General features: G+C 35.6%; 1 protein-coding gene across 2 annotated transcripts in view; it reads left to right on the forward strand.

Moving 5' to 3' along the window:
- LOC138324823 (uncharacterized) overlaps window positions 1-15,454 on the forward strand; it is a 59,900-nt gene extending 44,446 nt beyond the window's left edge. For both annotated transcript variants that reach the window (XM_069270002.1, XM_069270009.1), the window contains exons 18-37: window positions 450-1,574; window positions 1,960-2,082; window positions 2,339-2,931; window positions 3,230-3,345; window positions 4,917-5,035; window positions 5,195-5,313; window positions 5,777-5,918; window positions 6,142-6,392; window positions 6,793-6,850; window positions 7,269-7,348; window positions 7,764-7,833; window positions 8,121-8,228; window positions 8,695-8,804; window positions 9,075-9,189; window positions 12,505-12,642; window positions 12,987-13,177; window positions 13,471-13,698; window positions 14,303-14,369; window positions 14,645-14,806; window positions 15,190-15,454. In XM_069270002.1, the coding sequence (XP_069126103.1) occupies window positions 450-1,574; window positions 1,960-2,082; window positions 2,339-2,931; window positions 3,230-3,345; window positions 4,917-5,035; window positions 5,195-5,313; window positions 5,777-5,918; window positions 6,142-6,392; window positions 6,793-6,850; window positions 7,269-7,348; window positions 7,764-7,833; window positions 8,121-8,228; window positions 8,695-8,804; window positions 9,075-9,189; window positions 12,505-12,642; window positions 12,987-13,177; window positions 13,471-13,698; window positions 14,303-14,369; window positions 14,645-14,806; window positions 15,190-15,339 (4,065 nt within the window). In that variant the 3' untranslated portion in view covers window positions 15,340-15,454. The remainder of the gene's footprint in view (window positions 1-449; window positions 1,575-1,959; window positions 2,083-2,338; window positions 2,932-3,229; window positions 3,346-4,916; window positions 5,036-5,194; window positions 5,314-5,776; window positions 5,919-6,141; window positions 6,393-6,792; window positions 6,851-7,268; window positions 7,349-7,763; window positions 7,834-8,120; window positions 8,229-8,694; window positions 8,805-9,074; window positions 9,190-12,504; window positions 12,643-12,986; window positions 13,178-13,470; window positions 13,699-14,302; window positions 14,370-14,644; window positions 14,807-15,189) is intronic.
- Window positions 15,455-18,491: the final 3,037 nt, after the last annotated feature.

The following is an 18,491-nucleotide window of genomic DNA, read 5'->3' on the forward strand; positions in this document are numbered from 1 at the left end:
TAAAAGGCTTTAAAATACAGGAGGTTTTGTCTCACTCCGGGAGGTATGGCATGTATGCGGCAGAATAAAGTATTTTTTGATATCTCCAATTTTACTGGTTTTTTCTTCCAATTTTACTTTGTTCTACTTCTGTTCTACTAACATGTTCATTTTGGTATCCATGATAGACATTGAAGATTCAATCGATCAATTGAAGTTAATTTATGATAATATTAGAACAAATAATGCTTGGTGTATGAGATACAGGTGTTAGTTCAAATAGGATAGATTTTCTCAACTGAACTGACCAATCTCTGTAGGTAGTTTGAAATTGAAATGCCATTGAAGTCTTTTAATATACATAATGTCTAATTGATTTAAAATAAGTTAATGTTACTTTGCTTTGTACATTTATATCTACACAAAAGAAAGGTTTGTACTGTGTACAACTCAGTTTTTAATGTTTTCAGGTAAAAGATTACGATGAGTTTTGTAATTACACGGATTGTGAAGGATTACTGGCATTACGAAGCAGGATGATGTCACAGGATCAGATAGTACTAAGTCAGTCAGAGAACAAAACATTAATGAACAGAATAGAAAAAGAACCACAACTCCGCTTTGCTCTTCTGGGAGATAGATCAATAGTTATCTCCCCTTGTAATCCACCTCCAACACAAAAGACTGTTAAAAAATGGGAAATCGGCAGAAAAGTTTGGAAGGAAATGAAAAATAAGGAGAAACAGCTCAAAAAGGAAACTAACAAGAAATCTGACGAAAAAGGTAACAGTCAGAAGGATGATTCTGAAACTAGAAATAGTGGACATGAATTTAGTTCAAATGAAACATTAACCAACGAAAGTGCAACAATGGGTCTTTCAGAAATATCAGTCACTAATGATAGACATGAAGATTCATCAACAAAATATATTCATGAGAATGACACTACAAAAAACAGCAGATATGAGGATGTGCCACGGACACTGTTTGTGGAAGGGGAGAGTGAAAGCTCAGACGATGATAGTGAAATAATTGGTCCTTCTCCACCTTCAGGATTAAGGTTTTCTCAATTCTCACGTTCAAGATTGCTTAGTTCTCAGTCAGAAAACTCTCCCGCTAGGAGCAACAGTGAACCAGTCACTCCAAATACAGAATCTGGCATTGTGAGAGATAAACTTTGTACACTTGTGACTCCACAAACAGGATCTGGCATTGTGAGAGATAAAATTTGTACACCTAAGACTCCACAAACAGTATCTAGCATTATGAGGGATGAACTTGGCAACACACCCGTGACTCCTGTTTCTGAGATAGTAGACTCTCCCATATTGCCTGATATTGTGTCTGATGATGCTAAAACCACACCTAGCAGACGAATATCTGCTCTCTTTAGCTCGGCCTTCACGCCCGTCCTGTCAGGTAGGAAACCTAGTGCTACAAGTACACCTAGTGAGGACAGAAGAGTTCCACCTAGCAGTATCAGTGACAAAACTCCAGGTAAATTTGCCACGCCAAGGAGGTTACCACTGCCACGAAGACTGTCCTCTAACACACAGAAGTCACTACAGCAGGCTCTGCAGTTCACTCAATTACAGGTAGATCTGGCTAAGAAACTAAACATAGGGTTCAATTTGCTCAGTTACAGGTAATTCTATCTAAAATACTAAATATAGTATTCAGTTAACTCAGTTCAGTAAATAGCTCAATGTTCTAGACATAAGATATATGAATAATTGATTGTTCATCATTATTTTGACGATATAGGACTGTTTCAAAGAAAATTATTTTTTTAGTCTTTCCACTTCAGCAAAAAATGAAGAGGAAGAGGGCATTAAGTGTAACTTAGGTACATTGTGTGGTGTCTCATCCTGTTCTCATTTTCTACAGACATTTTTTGGTTTTGATGTCTGTTGTTGTTTATTAAATTCAGTGCAGAGATCACCGATAATGGTACACAATAGTTTTACTGTCTTTTTTCAGCAATTTGCTACACCTCGAGACCAGAAAGGTCACACATCACAGATCGATGGTCCCACTCCACAGAATTCTTTTGGGTTCAAAGTCAGCCAGGACAATCTACAGGAAGCCAAGGCACTCCACGTGGTCTGTCTTTATTATCAGTACATCACCTATATATGTGATTCACAGTATCAAAATTGGAAGTGAAGTGGTATCTATTTTGAACAAAAACAAATTCTGTGTATTAAGGTTGTATACTTATGTATCAAAATAATTCTATATTCAAATAAACAAGAGATATTCTTTTTGTCAGTGTCCTACTCCTTTCTACCCTAGTCTTCTTACGCTTAAGTTTACATTTGTTGAAGTTTTCCACTGACCTGTTACACAATTCTTTCAGGTACAGAACTTAACAGTTCTTAGTCTGGAGCTCCATGCTGAGACCAGAGGTGACCTTCGACCTGACCCAGAGGTGGATGCTGTTAAAGCCGTTTTCTATTCCATATCCAATGACGTGGACCCAGCTAAGGGTAAGACTCAGGTCACTGGGGTAGTCATTGTGGACTTAGTGTCTGCAGATGCGGAAAGAGCGCTGAAAGAAAGAAGACAAAAAAGGATAAACTCACAATCCCCACCTTCTTCATCTACATCTACAGGATCAAGGTCATGGTCACCGCAGCCTAGTAGTTCTAGATCACCAAGACCATCTACATCAAGGCCAAGGTCACCTCTACCATCCACAAGTAAATCACCCCAACCTTCAACTTCCAAGGGTAGAAGTCTGTCGCCCAAACCATCCACTCCCAGGGGAAGGAGAGGAAGAGGAAAGGCAAAAGGTGCTGTGACTCCCCCGCCACGACGCTATAACAGTACCGAAGATATACCCAGCACATTCTTACAGAGGTCAGGAATTGACCTTGATGACCTTCAGGTGAACTATGTAAGAGATGAGGAAGAGCTCTATACTGTGTTCTTGGATGACCTTTTTGAAAAGTAAGTTTAACCTTAATCTTGCATATTCTTAATTAAGCTGCAATGACTACTTTAAATCTTACTCACTGTCAATAATAAATTGTGAAAAGGTTTGCCTTTTCATTGATGTGCTGATTCCTCATTGCTCAGATGTGATGTTTATGTAGAGAATCGTCAGATCTGTTTACAAGAAATGAAAACCCCTTATTTCTTCGCAAGTGGAAAAAAATATCAAATTCTATGAGATACATTGTACTAATTGTATATTATGTATTTAAGGTCTTATGACTTTCAAGTAGTGACATACGTTTTATTGTAGGTGGGACCCTGATATCCTTGTGGGATATGAAATACAGAACTTCTCCTGGGGATACCTGCTACAACGAGCATCTCACCTCAGTATTCCTCTTTGTTCTAAGCTCTCCAGAATACCAGGTAAGTCAGCATTACTAGATAACCTCAGTATTCCTCTTTGTTCTAAGCTCTCCAGAATACCAGGTAAGTCAGCATTACTAGATAACCTCAGTATTCCTCTTTGTTCTAAGCTCTCCAGAATACCAGGTAAGTCAGCATTACTAGATAACCTCAGTATTTCTCTTTGTTCCAAGCGTCCAGAAAACCAGGTAAGTCAGTATTACCAGATAATTAACATCCTTGTTTGTTCTAAGCTTTCCAGAATACCAGGATAGTCAGCATTACTAGATAACCTCAGTATTCCTCTTTGTTCCAAGCTCTCCAGAATACCAGGTAAGTCAGCATTACTAGATAACCTCAGTATTCCTCTTTGTTCCGAGCTCTCCAGAATACCAGGTAAGTCAGCATTACTAGATAACCTCAGTATTCCTCTTTGTTCTAAGCTCCAGTACTTACTACCAGTATCCTCTCAGCCCATACCGAGTCAGCATTACAGATAACCTCAGTATTCCTCTTTGTTCTAAGCTCTCCAGAATACCAGGAAAGTCAGCATTACCAGATAACCTCGTATTCCTCTTTGTTCTAAGCTCTCCAGAATACCAGGTAAGTCAGCATTACCAGATAACCTCAGTATTCCTCTTTGTTCTAAGCTCTCCAGAATACCAGGTAAGTCAGCATTACAGATACCTCAGTATTCCTCTTTGTTCTAAGCTCTCCAGAATACCAGGTAAGTCAGCATTACCAGATAACCTCAGTATTCCTCTTTGTTCTAAGCTCTCCAGAATACCAGGTAAGTCAGCATTACTAGATAACCTCAGTATTCCTCTTTGTTCTAAGCTCTCCAGAATACCAGGTAAGTCAGCATTACTAGATAACCTCAGTATTCCTCTTTGTTCTAAGCTCTCCAGAATACCAGGTAAGTCAGCATTACTAGATAACCTCAGTATTCCTCTTTGTTCTAAGCTCTCCAGAATACCAGGTAAGTCAGCATTACTAGATAACCACAGTATTCCTCTTTGTTCCAAGCTCTCCAGAATACCAGGTAAGTCAGCATTACTAGATAACCTCAGTATTCCTCTTTGTTCCAAGCTCTCCAGAATACCAGGTAAGTCAGCATTACTAGATAACCTCAGTATTCCTCTTTGTTCTAAGCTCTCCAGAATACCAGGTAAGTCAATTAAAGATCTCGAAAAAAATTAAAGGGGAAGTTGACACTGAATATAAAGATCAATAGCAACAACATCAGTCAATAAGGTAAAACAGGTAGTGTTTTGTTCATCCTACGTTCCAAAAAAAGTATTTGAAAATCAAACACTAACCATTTAAGGTATTTATCCTTTTGAGCCCTCTTAATTTGTAATAAACAAGACTGTGATAATACTATTTTGGTCAGAACTAATAAAATCTCCCTGCTATATGTCAGTAAAGATAGTTATCTGCAGGTATAAAGTTGGAATTACAAAGCACATTGTAATAGATTAGATATTCAATGGTAGCATTCTACAATGCTTTCCTGCATGGTGCAAAGTTACAAATTATCTCTATGTGTTGCTGAAGTATTTTACAATTTAATCCTCTTATCCTTTTTTCAGGGGCGAAAACAGGAAGTCACTTTAGTGCCAGCAAAGATGAGTACGGATCAGACCACATGTCCGAGATTCACATTGCGGGACGAATTGTACTCAACCTATGGCGATTACTAAGGCATGAGGTAAGGGCTAAACAACCTTTTGGACACCATCTAATAATTATTTTCTATTCTTTTGTTTATGTTTTTCGCATTGGAAAGTCCAGGGAAGACATTTAGCCCTGAGCAGCTTTTACATTGTTTGATTTTAGTTGAATTAAAGCTTGATATATATGTTTGTAGGTAACTCTGAACATCTATTCCTTTGAGAATGCGTGCTACCACATCCTTCATCAACGCATACCTCAGTTTTCCTATAGGACCTTGTCTAACTGGTACAACCACCGAACTCACCTGTACAGGTAAGTGGTCGTTTCTATTGTGATTCTTATTGATCAAGGCAGTCTACTCAGTGCTGAATTATGAAATTTAAGAAATATTTCAATACCTTGTAACGTTTTAAAAAATGACGCTATCATAATAGAAATTAATAATTACTCTCTGCCATGAGAGCATACGATTAATTAAACTACATCTATTAAGTACAAATTCTTGTCCACATTTAATGACTTTTATTGTCTTTATTTTCTTAGTTTGTCCTTATAGGAAATGTCTGGCAATGTTATAAGTTTATAACAGTTTGTAACCTTTCATAAAGCTTACACCATGTTGAAGAATCACTTCTGGAAGCCAGTGTTTATACCATGGGAAGTAATCTGTGGGATTAAATACTGGTTAAGTCTCTTTGATTCCCATAATTCTTTGGGTTTATGAAGCCTCTCAGATTTTGATACTTTTGTTACATAAAAAGCTATCAATTAACAGATGGAGGCTGATTGAATACTACATTACTCGTGTGAAGGGGAATCTACAGATCATAGACCAGCTAGATCTCATCGGACGTACCAGTGAATTCGCCCGTGTGTTTGGGATTGAGTTCTACCACGTTTTATCGCGCGGGTCACAGGTAAAACCTGTTATATTTGTGGATACTATGAAGTTTTAATGAAAACCTGCAGAAGCATTTACAATTGGAGATGATGACAGTTGTCAATACAAATGTATTCATCAAATTTTAATAATGAAAATCATTGTTTCCTGGCTTTATTTCATTCAAACTCTAATTTAAATCATTCAGTCTCTATTGAAAGTATAGAATATGATATAGAATGTTACATTGTTACCTACAGTATCGAGTGGAGTCGATGATGCTACGTTTGGCCAAGCCGTTGAACTACATCCCGGCGTCTCCGAGTGTCCACCAGAGGGCCAGGATGAGATCTCCCGAGTGTATAGCACTCACTCTGGAGCCAGACTCTCGTTTCTACGCCGATCCAGTGGTAGTAGTAGACTTCCAGTCTCTCTATCCATCCATCATGATTGCTCACAACTACTGCTTTGCCACCTGTTTAGGCCGTCTCAAATGGCTTGACAAGGCACAGTAAGTTTACAGGCCTTTCAAGCTTAGTTTTGTTTACAGGCCTTTTATGTTTTGTTTTCATAAATCCACTTTGTTATTATCTTGAGGCTTAGCCTAAAATCATAAATATGATAAATATTGTTTCGGAATGAAAAATGATAAATATTTGTTGTGCAGAAAAGATGATAATATTTAGCTTTATTTGGCACAGCACAAATAAATATCTCTTTGACAAAGATAATGTTAAATATTAATTAGGTACAAAAATGATATGATTTGTAAATATGATTTAGTTCCTATTTAGTGTTGTGCCTCTGAGACACTAGTTCATTATGCCACTGCTCATTACATCATTTAAAATTCAATGTGAATGTTTTGTTGATATGCTTTTAAATTATGGTTATTTTATTTGTGTTTACAGTGAAGGACCTATTGAGTTTGGTTGTACCCATTTGAAGATTCCTCCCTCTGTCCTTAAGGTATATATATCACCATCTTCCATTGCCTACTATAATGAAGGCCTGATATGATTAACGTGATCTTGAGCTTCACCATACATCTTATATTGTTTGATTTCGTATGTATAGACTTTAACGTAGGTTATACAGATCATGAGTAGATTTGTTTTATCTATCTCATTGTATTTCAAGCTACTACAAGCATACTGATTAGGCCTTTAATATACATGTATGTATTTCAATTTTTTATGCCAGAAATTTTGCCCTGAAATAGATTGAAGTTATCATGTTAAATCTTTGGTATGTCATTTTAAGATATAGCTACATATGTATATTATTGCAAATTTATAAAGTGATAAATTGAACTTGTTCAGTATTGATATTTCAGTCATTATTAACGGTATGATTAATGTAAGATTTGTTTTCTTCACATTTTCAGAAGTTTGAGAATGACATTACTGTATCTCCCAATGGTGTTGTGTTTGTACAGCAACATGTCAGGAAGGGAGTCATTTCTGCGTAAGTTACTATTGTAAGGGGGATGTATCAACATAAAATTATTTTGGCAGGTGCCTATTTCAGCATGAATTATTTGGTTTGATTAGTTTAATGTCCTATCAACAGCAAGGGTCATTTAAGGATGTACTGGGTTTTTTAGCGAGAGGAAATCTGGAGAAAAACCACTGACTAGTGGTCAGTACCTGGCAAACCCACGCATGGGATTCCAACTCGCAAATCCAGAGATGGAGGGCGAGTAGCAATAATGTTAGGACAATTTAACAACTTGACCTCTGAGGCCCCTATCTTTTTAAGGATCTTGTTATACAAGATCCTGATAATTGCAATATCGATTTACTGTAATATTAGTATAGTGTCGTGACTGCATAATAATTTCACAAGTCAACAGTTTAGCATGTAGTATTTTGCGTTACAGTATGGTAGAGGAAATCCTGAACACAAGACTAATGGTAAAGAAAGCCATGAAGGCGTACAAGAATGATAAGGTAAGTAGAACTTTATTGTAGAATCCCCTAGTTTCTGGAGCTTAAAACATTGTAGATACGTAAGTGTGTTCATTTGGACTTGTTCATTCACATTCAAATTAATTTTGTCATTAACAAACTTTAACCTCTATTACTGAATTAGAAAAAATTACAGCATTCAACAACTTAATTTCAGTCACTTTTATTGAACTGAATGCACATATTATGTCCTCTAATACCCCTGGCCATTAGTAAAATGAATTTCAATTATATTTTTAAAATTTTATTTTAATTTCTTCTTTTAAAAGGCTTTGAGTAAACTGCTAGATGCCAGACAACTGGGCCTCAAACTTATTGCGAACGTTACATATGGTTACACTGCTGCCAACTTCTCAGGGAGGATGCCGTGTATAGAGGTAAACTAGTTTGAAACTAGGGTAAAAAGTGTAATTGAATTGAGGATGAATTTAGGACTATGTACATTTTGGTGATATATTTCATAACTGTTTATTCATTTATAATTAATGGATCATGATAGTTTAAATTCATAAAAATCAGATACATTTGATAACTGAGCCCTGTTAGCTATAAAATATGCTGAAATTTGTAGCCAGTTATTGGACATGGCCACATCAAGTATTCCAACTTGATACACTTATTAAGTAGATGTACTCTGATGACTCAAAATATTACTGGTCTTACTGTCTGCAAGAATTAGATGTTCTATTGAATCATTTAGTAATTTACAAAATAACATAATATGTATATTGATAATATACCTAGTATATATTTAATTGATTTAAACATAAATCCTTAAAAATAACCAACTTAATATGTGATTCATTTATAAAGGTTGTATATAGTGATTATTTTACATACCAGGTTGGTGACAGTATTGTGAGGAAAGCCCGGGAGACACTGGAAAGGGCCATCAAATTGGTGGAGGACACACCTCGCTGGGGGGCAAGGGTTGTCTATGGCGACACAGACAGGTAAACTTCTAAAGAATGTTGGAATGTTCATTGAATTATGTATGGAGGTGTGTTAGTTATATTAGTAGTCTGATGTATAAACTTCAAGCTTTCTCTTTAAATGACTTCTTCTCATTAAGCATAGGCCCAGAGACCTGATATCCAGCCTGCAGTATGCTGTGATGAAGGGACACAAAGTTTGTTCCAATGAATGACCTTGACTTTTTCTTCAAGGTCTGTCATCAAATATGATGAATTCCTATACTTACACATGAACTTTTTATGTTACAGCATGTTTATTGAGCTGAAGGGCCGCAGCAAAGATGAAGCTTTTAAGATTGGCTATGAGATCTGTGATGCAGTAACAGCAGCTAACCCTAAACCAATGAAGCTCAAGTTTGAGAAGGTTAGTTTGTTGTCCCCCGCTTTCTCTGAAACGGTGGGATATTAATTTGGGTCTGTCTGTCTGTCTGTCTTTCTTTCTTTCTTTCTTTCTTTCACCGTGCAATGTTTCCGTGCAATAACTGTAACAAATGTGGGGAGTTATGGCCCTTTGAATTACTAAAAACGTCATTTTCTGCCATTTCCGTGCAATAAGTGTAACAAATGTAAACCAATTTTCTTCAAACTTAGTAACAAGATTAAATGCCTAAAGGACTCGTCCATGTTCGATTGCGACTTTCAACGGACCTTATTTAGCGGAGTTATGGCCCTTTCCTTAAATAAAAAAAAAATTCAGTTTCTGTCACTTCGGTACAATAACTGTAATAAATATTTTAACCGATTTTCTTCATACTTGGTAACAAGGTTGAATGCCTTAAGTGCCTGGCTAGGTTTGATCAACTCTTTCAATGGATGTTATTTATTAAAGTTATGGCCCTTTAATTTACTACAAATGTTATTTTTCTCAGTATCTGCGTAATAACTAACAAATGTTAAAGATGCTCCACCGCCGACAGAGCATAAATGATATTCATCATTTAAACAATAATTGGTGTTTAATCTTGTATATATATGTATAATTAACACAAAAAATAGTATAAAATAATTTACTTCGCCTTTGGTGCATGCCCAATCAGTACTTCATTCCAAATAGGATATAGTGGCACAGAATTTTTTGGGATGCAATTAATTATTTTTTATATTTTTAACTTGAAGTAAAACTAGAAGCTCAAACTTTTCAACTTTTCAAGTGGTAATGGTATAAAGTAAGTAACTTTTGTAACTGAAGAAAAATACTAAATAGTCTGCTCCTGATTTTGATAGTGAAAAAATACCATTCGTCAGTGGTGGAGCATCTTTAAAACTAATATTGTTAAAACTTGGTAACAAAGTAAAATGCCTTAAGGGCTTAGACAAATTCGATCGCCTCTTTAGACAGATCTTAATTAGCAGAGTTATGGCCCTGTGATTTAATAAATAAAAGTCATTTTCTGCCACTTCCGTACAATAACTGTAATAAATATTAACCAATTTTATTCAAACTTGGTAACAAAGTTACATGTCTTAAGGGCTCGTCCAAGTTCGATCGCCACTTGCGACAGACCTTATTTAGCAGAGTATGGCCCTTTGATTTAATAAAAAAAATGTCATTTTCTGCCATTTCCCTGCAATAACTCTAATAATATTAACCGATTTTCTTCAAACTTGGTAACAAGGCCAAATGCCGTAAGGGCTTGGCCAACTTCGATTGCCACGACATGTTTCAACGAAGTTGAACCTCACCTCAATAATGTTTACCTACAATATGTCCTGAAAGCAGGGGATGGAAATTCCACAAATTTGCTATTGTCATCATGCACCGTCCGTCGTCGTTCACCGTGGGTCGTGTGCTGTGCGTAAACTTTTCCTTTAAATTGCTACTAGTCCTAATAGAGGAAGATTCCTTCAAAACGATACTAGTCATAACGTTCTCATTTGATTTTGACCAAATGTGGCCAGAAACATTCTTAGGGGAAGGAAAACAGATTCTGTTTAAATGGTGACTCGACCACCACCCCTTGTCTAAACCGAACCCTATATAAACCGGAAACTTGTTATACCGATGAATTTGTTTGGTCCCGGCAAATTTCTTAATAAACTATAGTACCCAAAGCCTGCATAATCCGGAACCTGTATACTCTGAAAACCGGAACTGTTTAGGAAATGTTACTATACCTTTCTTTGTAAAATTAACTTGGACAAACAGGCAACAATGTTTTCACAACATGGGACTGATCATGAGGCGCCTAAGGGGATTTACCTGTACCGGTATACTAAGGGCTAGATAGTGACAACTTTTCATTCGACGGTTTTGTTACATGTACATTGTATTTGTGAATACTGTTCACGGTCAATTCTAACAATAAAACATACACATAACTTATGAGAGTTCATTTGAATGTAGCACACCGAGAGAAATGGATCGTACATGTACACCTAAGAAACCCAAGAAAACATTGGATGGAATTCGGTGTTCTACCATGTACATATGTGAGAATAAATGTTTGTGCTGTAATAAAAAAAAATCTTCTGATGATTTCCATGTGAACATATTGTGATAAGGTTCTATCCTCTATAAACCGATCACCTGTATAAACCGAACAAATCGACTGGTCCCGTTCACATTCGGTTTAGACAAGTTATACTGTATTTGATTTTGACCAAATTTGGCCAAAAACAACCGTAGGGAAGGGGAACAGATTTTGTATAAATGGTGACTCTGACCCCCTGGGGCCTTCAAAATGCTACTAGTCATAAGGTTCTTTTTAGATATTGACTAAATTTGGCAAGAAACATTCTTAGGGGAAGGGGAACAGTGTTTGTATAAATGGTGACTGACCCACTGGGGCAGGATGGGCTGGGCCTTATTGGGAAATTTTGGTAATTCTTTAAAACAATACTAGTCATAAATTTCTCATTTGATTTTGACCAAATCTGGTCTAAAATATCTTTATTGGGAAGGGGAACAGATTTTGTATAAATGGTGACACTGAGGCAGGATTGGTGGGCCCAATAAGGGAAATTTTGGTAATTTTTTATAATGCTACTAGTCATAAAATTTCAAAAGAATTTCAACCAGATTTGGTCTAAAATATCTTTATGGGAAGGGGAACAGATTTTGTATAAATGGTGACTCTGAGGCAGGAGGGGCAGGGCCCATTAAGGGAAATTTTGGTAATTTTTTTAAAATGCTACTAGTCAAAAGGTTTCAAAAGAATTTCAACCATATTTGGTCTAAAACATCTTAATAGGAAGGGGAACATATTATGTATAAATGGTTACATTGACCCTCCAGGGGCAGGAGGGGGAGCCCAAGAGGGAAAAAGAGGAAACTTCAAAACGCTACTTGTCATAAAGTTCTTATTGGATTTTGACCAAATTTGGTCAGAAACATCTTGTGAATGTGAACAGATTTTGTATAAATGATGGCTCTGACACACACACACCCCCTCCCTCCCTCTTGTTATAATTTGTGGAGATGATTTTCAGATGACCGTTACGGCCCATGGGCTTCTTGTTTCAATATTTTGTCCTAGGAGAAGTAATGTGCACAAAATTTTGTTTTGTGTAACTGGGCAAGTGTATTGTTCCCCTTAGCGCAAAGCTAGAAGGTGATCGTATCACTATGTACAATTAAAACCTGCTACAAATGTTGAAAATGGGCAGAAAACTAAAGTTAAATATGCCAAAATCATGCCACTGAATGCAACACTTTTCTAATAGTTTTCATTTTCTACAGGTTTATCTCCCTTGTATCCTGCAAACCAAGAAACGCTATGTTGGGTTTAGTTATGAAACCCCAGACCAAAAGGAGCCAATATTTGACGCCAAAGGAATAGAGACGGTCAGAAGAGATGCCTGTCCTGCTGTAGCTAAGGTTTGTGGTTTACACAAGACAACAAAATATTTACACATGATCTGGCTAGCACTAAAATAAAGATTATTTTCGTACTTGTATACTGTAAAGTAACTTATATACAATAATATTTTATGTTTTTATGCCTGACAATTTTCTTACTGAATTAATTTTACGATTGACATAAGTTCAACTTTTGATTGGTAAGTTTACGCTTTTTTGTAGTGATTAAGTTTTGTCAACTCACATTGCCTGTGAAGTATGTTTAATCTTGTGCAAGATTAAGTTGATTCAAAGTAGTGACCAATTCCTGAGAAATAGTATTGGGTAATTTAAAGAAAAATACTTTTATTATGTTTTACCAGATTCTTGAGCGTACAATCAAAACACTGTTTACCACTCGAGATGTATCCCAGACAAAGAAGTATGTCCAAACACAGTGCCGTAAACTGATGGAGGGCAAGGTCAGCTTACAGGATCTTGTCTTCGCCAAGGAGTACCGTGGTATGGCCGGCTACAAACCAGGGGCTTGTGTACCAGCATTGGAGTTATCAAAGTAGGTATATAAGTCGGGTTTACAATATAGCTGTTGTTTAGGCAACAATCCAAGAGCCTGTGTACCAACCTCAGAGATATTAAATTATTTTTTAAAGTATATAAATGAGGCTATAGCTTAAGTTAAAATAGAATAAGGAAATCTTGAACTTGATGTTTGTTTTGACATGTTGCTTTGATTGTTTGCCTGTTCATAAATTTTTTTAAGTGATATTGTTTAGGATTTTTTCTATACATGTACATACAATGGTATTTTCTGTCACTAATTCCATGAAAATGTGTTTCTGTCCACAGGAAGAAACTACAGCAGGACCGTCGCAGTGAACCACGAGTGGGTGAGCGTGTACCCTATGTGATTGTGTATGGTAGTCCAGGGCTGCCCCTCATACAGCTTGTGAGGTCTCCGTCGGATCTCCTGGCCGACCCCTCCCTCAGACTCAACGCTACCTACTACATCACCAAACAGATCCTACCGCCACTCAACCGAATCTTCTCACTGATGGGAGTCAATGTCTTCTCATGGTAATTACATGGGTCATAATATAATTAATGAATATATCTAAATGATTTGGTTCTGTATTATCAGGCCAAGGTGGTCACCATAGAAGACTTTTGGACCTTCAGAATATAGTGTTGTCACCAATAGTGACATTCATCAGGATTTGTCCTTTGGTATGACAGTCGAACAAAAATCATCTAAATCTTGCACATAGTTTGAAGTGTGTAGTAATCACCTCAACTGATCTTCATATGTTAATATTTAAAATGAACATGTAATTAATTCTATTCATACCCTATGTCACAGTGTTTATTATACAGTAATTGAAAGTTTATTGTTTTTTAGCAGTTCCTATTCTAGATTTTTGACAGTTTTGCTTTTTCCTCCTTTCAAATTTCTGCAATGATTGTCTGAAATACTTTCGGAAATCTCAATATTACTTCAACTTTAATTCAAAAAGTAGAAAAATATTCACTCATTATACAAAATTGAAAGTTTAAAAAGTGGGTAAGGTCTATGGACAATGAGTGACACAGCCATAAGTGAAGGTCATATGTACATAAGAAATGGGTAACGTTACATGAAGGTAAAGGTCGCGTATGATTGACATGAGTATATCTATTATAGGTACAATGACATGCCCAAGGTGACCAGGATCGTGCCTCCGACTGTGATGGCTGCAGACAGTAAGAAGGTACAACTCCTCTCATGATGAATTTATCCACGTTTTATCAACATACATTTCATGTAAAACCAATTTTGTATTACTTCATCAATATTCAACTTTCTATGTATTCACAAACCTGGATAATCTAATAAAGGAATAGAATGAAATTGAAACATTGATGCTTTTTTGGTCATTTCAAAGTATTGGGATAAATTTATGATGAACTATTAAAGATATTTTGAATCTGATATTACTTTAATAAGACAGGATGAACTGCAATACTAACCTAACCCTTATTGTAGGGCACCATTTCCTCGTTTTTCTCGGTGGTGAGCTGCCCCGTGTGTGAGGAGCAGACCCATCAGGATATCTGTAACAAATGTGCTCAAAACCCACAGAGGGTAGCTGTCACTCTGAACAAGAGGATCCGCGAGTGGGATCAGGTGTACGCAAATCTCACCAAAGTATGTATTAAAGCATCCAGTCAGTAAGCAAGGTCATCGTTCTAGTGCATTACTCCTGCCAGCTTACATTATATACAGACTGTAGCATAGAATAATCCACAGCCTTCAGGAGTTGGAAGTTCAGCGATAGCTAGTAATAAGTTGGATTAATTTTCAACACTCTTTGACTTGCAGATGTTTAAATATTTTAAATTTTTAAAATGGAAATGAACTAGTGATGTTGTCTGCAGAGCTCAAGTTACTTTAATATACATGTAACTTGACTTCCAGTCAAAAGTTTATTTAGGTGATAAGGATTTTGAAATGAAACAAAACATCAGTAATGCTTGATATGGTCTCATCTTCTTAAGATTGTTGTTAACATGGCATCTCTTTGTTTCCAGATTTGTAACAACTGTATGAGTGTTCAGGACGACGCTCAGCCTTGTGTCTCGCTGGACTGTCCAATACTCTTCAGGCGCAACACTGCTAAACTGGACATCAGCAAAGGGCAACAACTCAGGAATGTAGCAAGCAAAGTATTGGATTTCTAATATCAACTTAGGAATGTAGCCAGCAAAGTATTGGACTTCTAGTAGCAACTAAGGAATTTAGCCATCAAAGTATTGGACTTCTAGTAATAACTGATTCACATGAATACGACACCAGATGAATACGACACCAGATGCATGAGAATTCTGGATTCCAAAACTTGTGACTAGGAAACCACCGAAAGTGACTGAACATAGCAACATTTCTAAATTCAAGGCTTTCCTTCTGTAACCCACAAAACAACTTTCTAATATGACCAAATTTTAAACAAAAACCGACTTTCAACCATAAAGGGCGGACCATGGATTTCATTAAAGATACTCAAATTAGAAATCCTTAGAAACTGTGCAACAGATGTAGTTTAAGCTCTTTGAGCAAAATAAACAAAGGCTCTACTAGATTAAGAAATGTGAAACAACTTGTAGCATAAAAAAAGCAACATTTGTTAACCCAACAAATTCAGTGTCTGAAATTAGAGTTATATTAACATGGGGGTTAGGTAGTACTACTATGTGTACTAGTGATGATGAGAAGAGTTAACAATATTTTTCATGCTTCTCAAATAAATATACTGTCATAGAGGAAGACATATTGCCATTTTATTGTGGAATAGTGCAGTAACTTTATTTAATATTCATGAAAAATTCAAACCTATGATCTACCACGAAGATAATGTCCATATCATGATTACGAGGTACTAGCCTACAAAATGTAAATTTAACTTGATCGAATGCCATAACAAATTCAAACCTGTGACCTACCATGAAGAGAATGTCCGTATCATGGTATCTAGTCTACAAAGTGCAACTCTAACTCGATTGAATGCCATAAAAAATTCAAAACCTGTGACCTTCCATGAATCCTTTCCCGGTTTAAACCTGCTCAAATTGTGCCATCCTAAACCATTAGTATGAGAGATATTTAACTGATTGCTTGGATAAGTGCTGAATGTTCCATGTGGATAAATGATTTGTATATGTGGAAAGCAAGTCTTGGTTAAGAGATACATATTTTTTTTTGTGGATAGATGATTTGAAAATGTAGAAAGTGAGTCTCCCATATCATGTTTGTTAGCTGATGAATATAAAAATACTGTTTTTGATTAACACTTTGAATACATACAAGTACATGTATATTGATTTATCTAAAGAAGGCAGCTACCTAATTTTTTTGACGATATATTTTGTGTATATATGCGACAGAAGAAATGTGTGTACATGGTAGTCTATTTTTATGAGACAAGCGTTGACTTTAGATGACATGTGGTACTATTTTTTTTATGAGAGACAGGTGCTTGGGTATATGGTATTATAGATGTATGATTATGTTTAACTATTGGAATAATGTAAAGTTAGTCAGTACAGCTGTACAGCATGTGAGGCTGTGTTAAGAGTGAGTGGGAAATGTTTAGAGCATATGCTAGTTATATACTACAGTATATACAGTATTATGTTGAGATGGTGATTTTGTAATACTTGTATGACATTGTGCGAAAGATTATGTCAAGTTGGAAAAAGCATTTGCCATAAAACTGGAAAACGATAATTACTTAAAATTAAGTACACTTATGTATCATCATTTTAATTTTGAATTAAAAAATACATTTTAACCTGTGAAATTAACGGCTATCGGGTAATTCAAGAATAAACAGTTAAATTTTCTTTCCTGTGACTTTGAAGAAATCCAATTTTTGAAAAATCTTATAGAATATACAAAGTCTAGCTTTGCCTGCTCATACAGTTTATGATGACACAAAAGCAGGCCTGATGTCATAGTTCTACAACGAATATTTTACGTATGCTCATGACTTAATCAATTGTACAAGGTAGCATTGTTTTAATGTTTGTTTACACATCGGTTAGTGATATGTGTTCTGCTGGTTTAGCTGTAACTTATCCAGTAGGATTTTAAACCTTTTTCTTCTATTTCCTTCTCAAAAAGATACTGCTATGGTGTACTTTTAGAAAACTGAAGTATAATGTACTTGAGGATATTGGACTGTGAACATTACAGAGTCAAACTTGTTCAAATCAATATATTTGTTGGAAATTTTTCATCATTTATGAGTATGCAAAACAGATTTATTTCTTTTACTTTCTTTCTTCCTTAAAAAACCTTAGACCGTTTTTGTTTATTCGGAACAACCGGTTCGACCGTTTGTTAAAGTAATTATTTCATGTATAAATATTAATGGAACTGTAGTTTTTGATACAGGCCTGTTGGGGCTTTGTAAATGCTCGCCTGAAAACAATATAAAATTACCAGGTCTGTCTTTAATTCGTCAATCCGTATAACCGAAAACGGCCTTAATGTCACAACTACATTATATATATATATACATTATCCTCGAAAACCCATTATCAGAAATATACCGGGTATTATTTGCTGATAGTGGACCTATATAGAGAGTCGGAGTAGGAGGTATGTCTGACAGAAGACCTAACATTATGGTAAAAATAAAAGAAAGAAATATTTGTGATCTAAAATATGAGTCAAGATTTCAGTAGTAAAATAACAGTGTTTCAGCTCAATCATATGATGTTTAATAATTTGTTGTTGAGAAATCTTCTGTTGAACCTGTTATAATGTATTTTTAGACATAGTTTTAAACATTAAACTTGATTGCTGTATTTTTCAATTACTTTGGTATCTGACTTAGCGGTAACATCAAAAGAAATCCTTTAGGTAAACTTTGCAAAATTCATGCAAAACTGTGGTTTGTTTTTCTTTCAAAAATATTTTTATCAGTGCTTCATATTGTTTAAAACTTAAATCTAAGAATCATGGCTAAAATTATTGTCAATTTTCGCAATTTTTCATGTTTCAATTTCTGTTGTTAGTACTATGTAGTTTTTGATATTTATGTAGTGAATGGTTACTGGTCATCATAATTTTTAAAATCTTTTATGTTTTTACCATCTAAGATTTATACGTTTAAATGTGTAAAGATCGTAAAGCTACTGGACCGACTTTTCTTTACTTCAAAGGTAGGTTTTTTCCTGAAAATCTTACTTCATTCAAGAAACGTACATTTGTATTTGTACATTTTTACTTACTATATTTTACATGTCTATTTAATGGGCATGACTTTAAGAAAGTTTAAATATTCCATTTTCTTTAGATGATTTATATTATTATCAAAAGTAGATTTATA

The sequence above is a fragment of the Argopecten irradians genome, chromosome 1 (assembly GCF_041381155.1).
Source record: "Argopecten irradians isolate NY chromosome 1, Ai_NY, whole genome shotgun sequence".
Taxonomy (NCBI): Eukaryota; Metazoa; Mollusca; class Bivalvia; order Pectinida; family Pectinidae; genus Argopecten; species Argopecten irradians.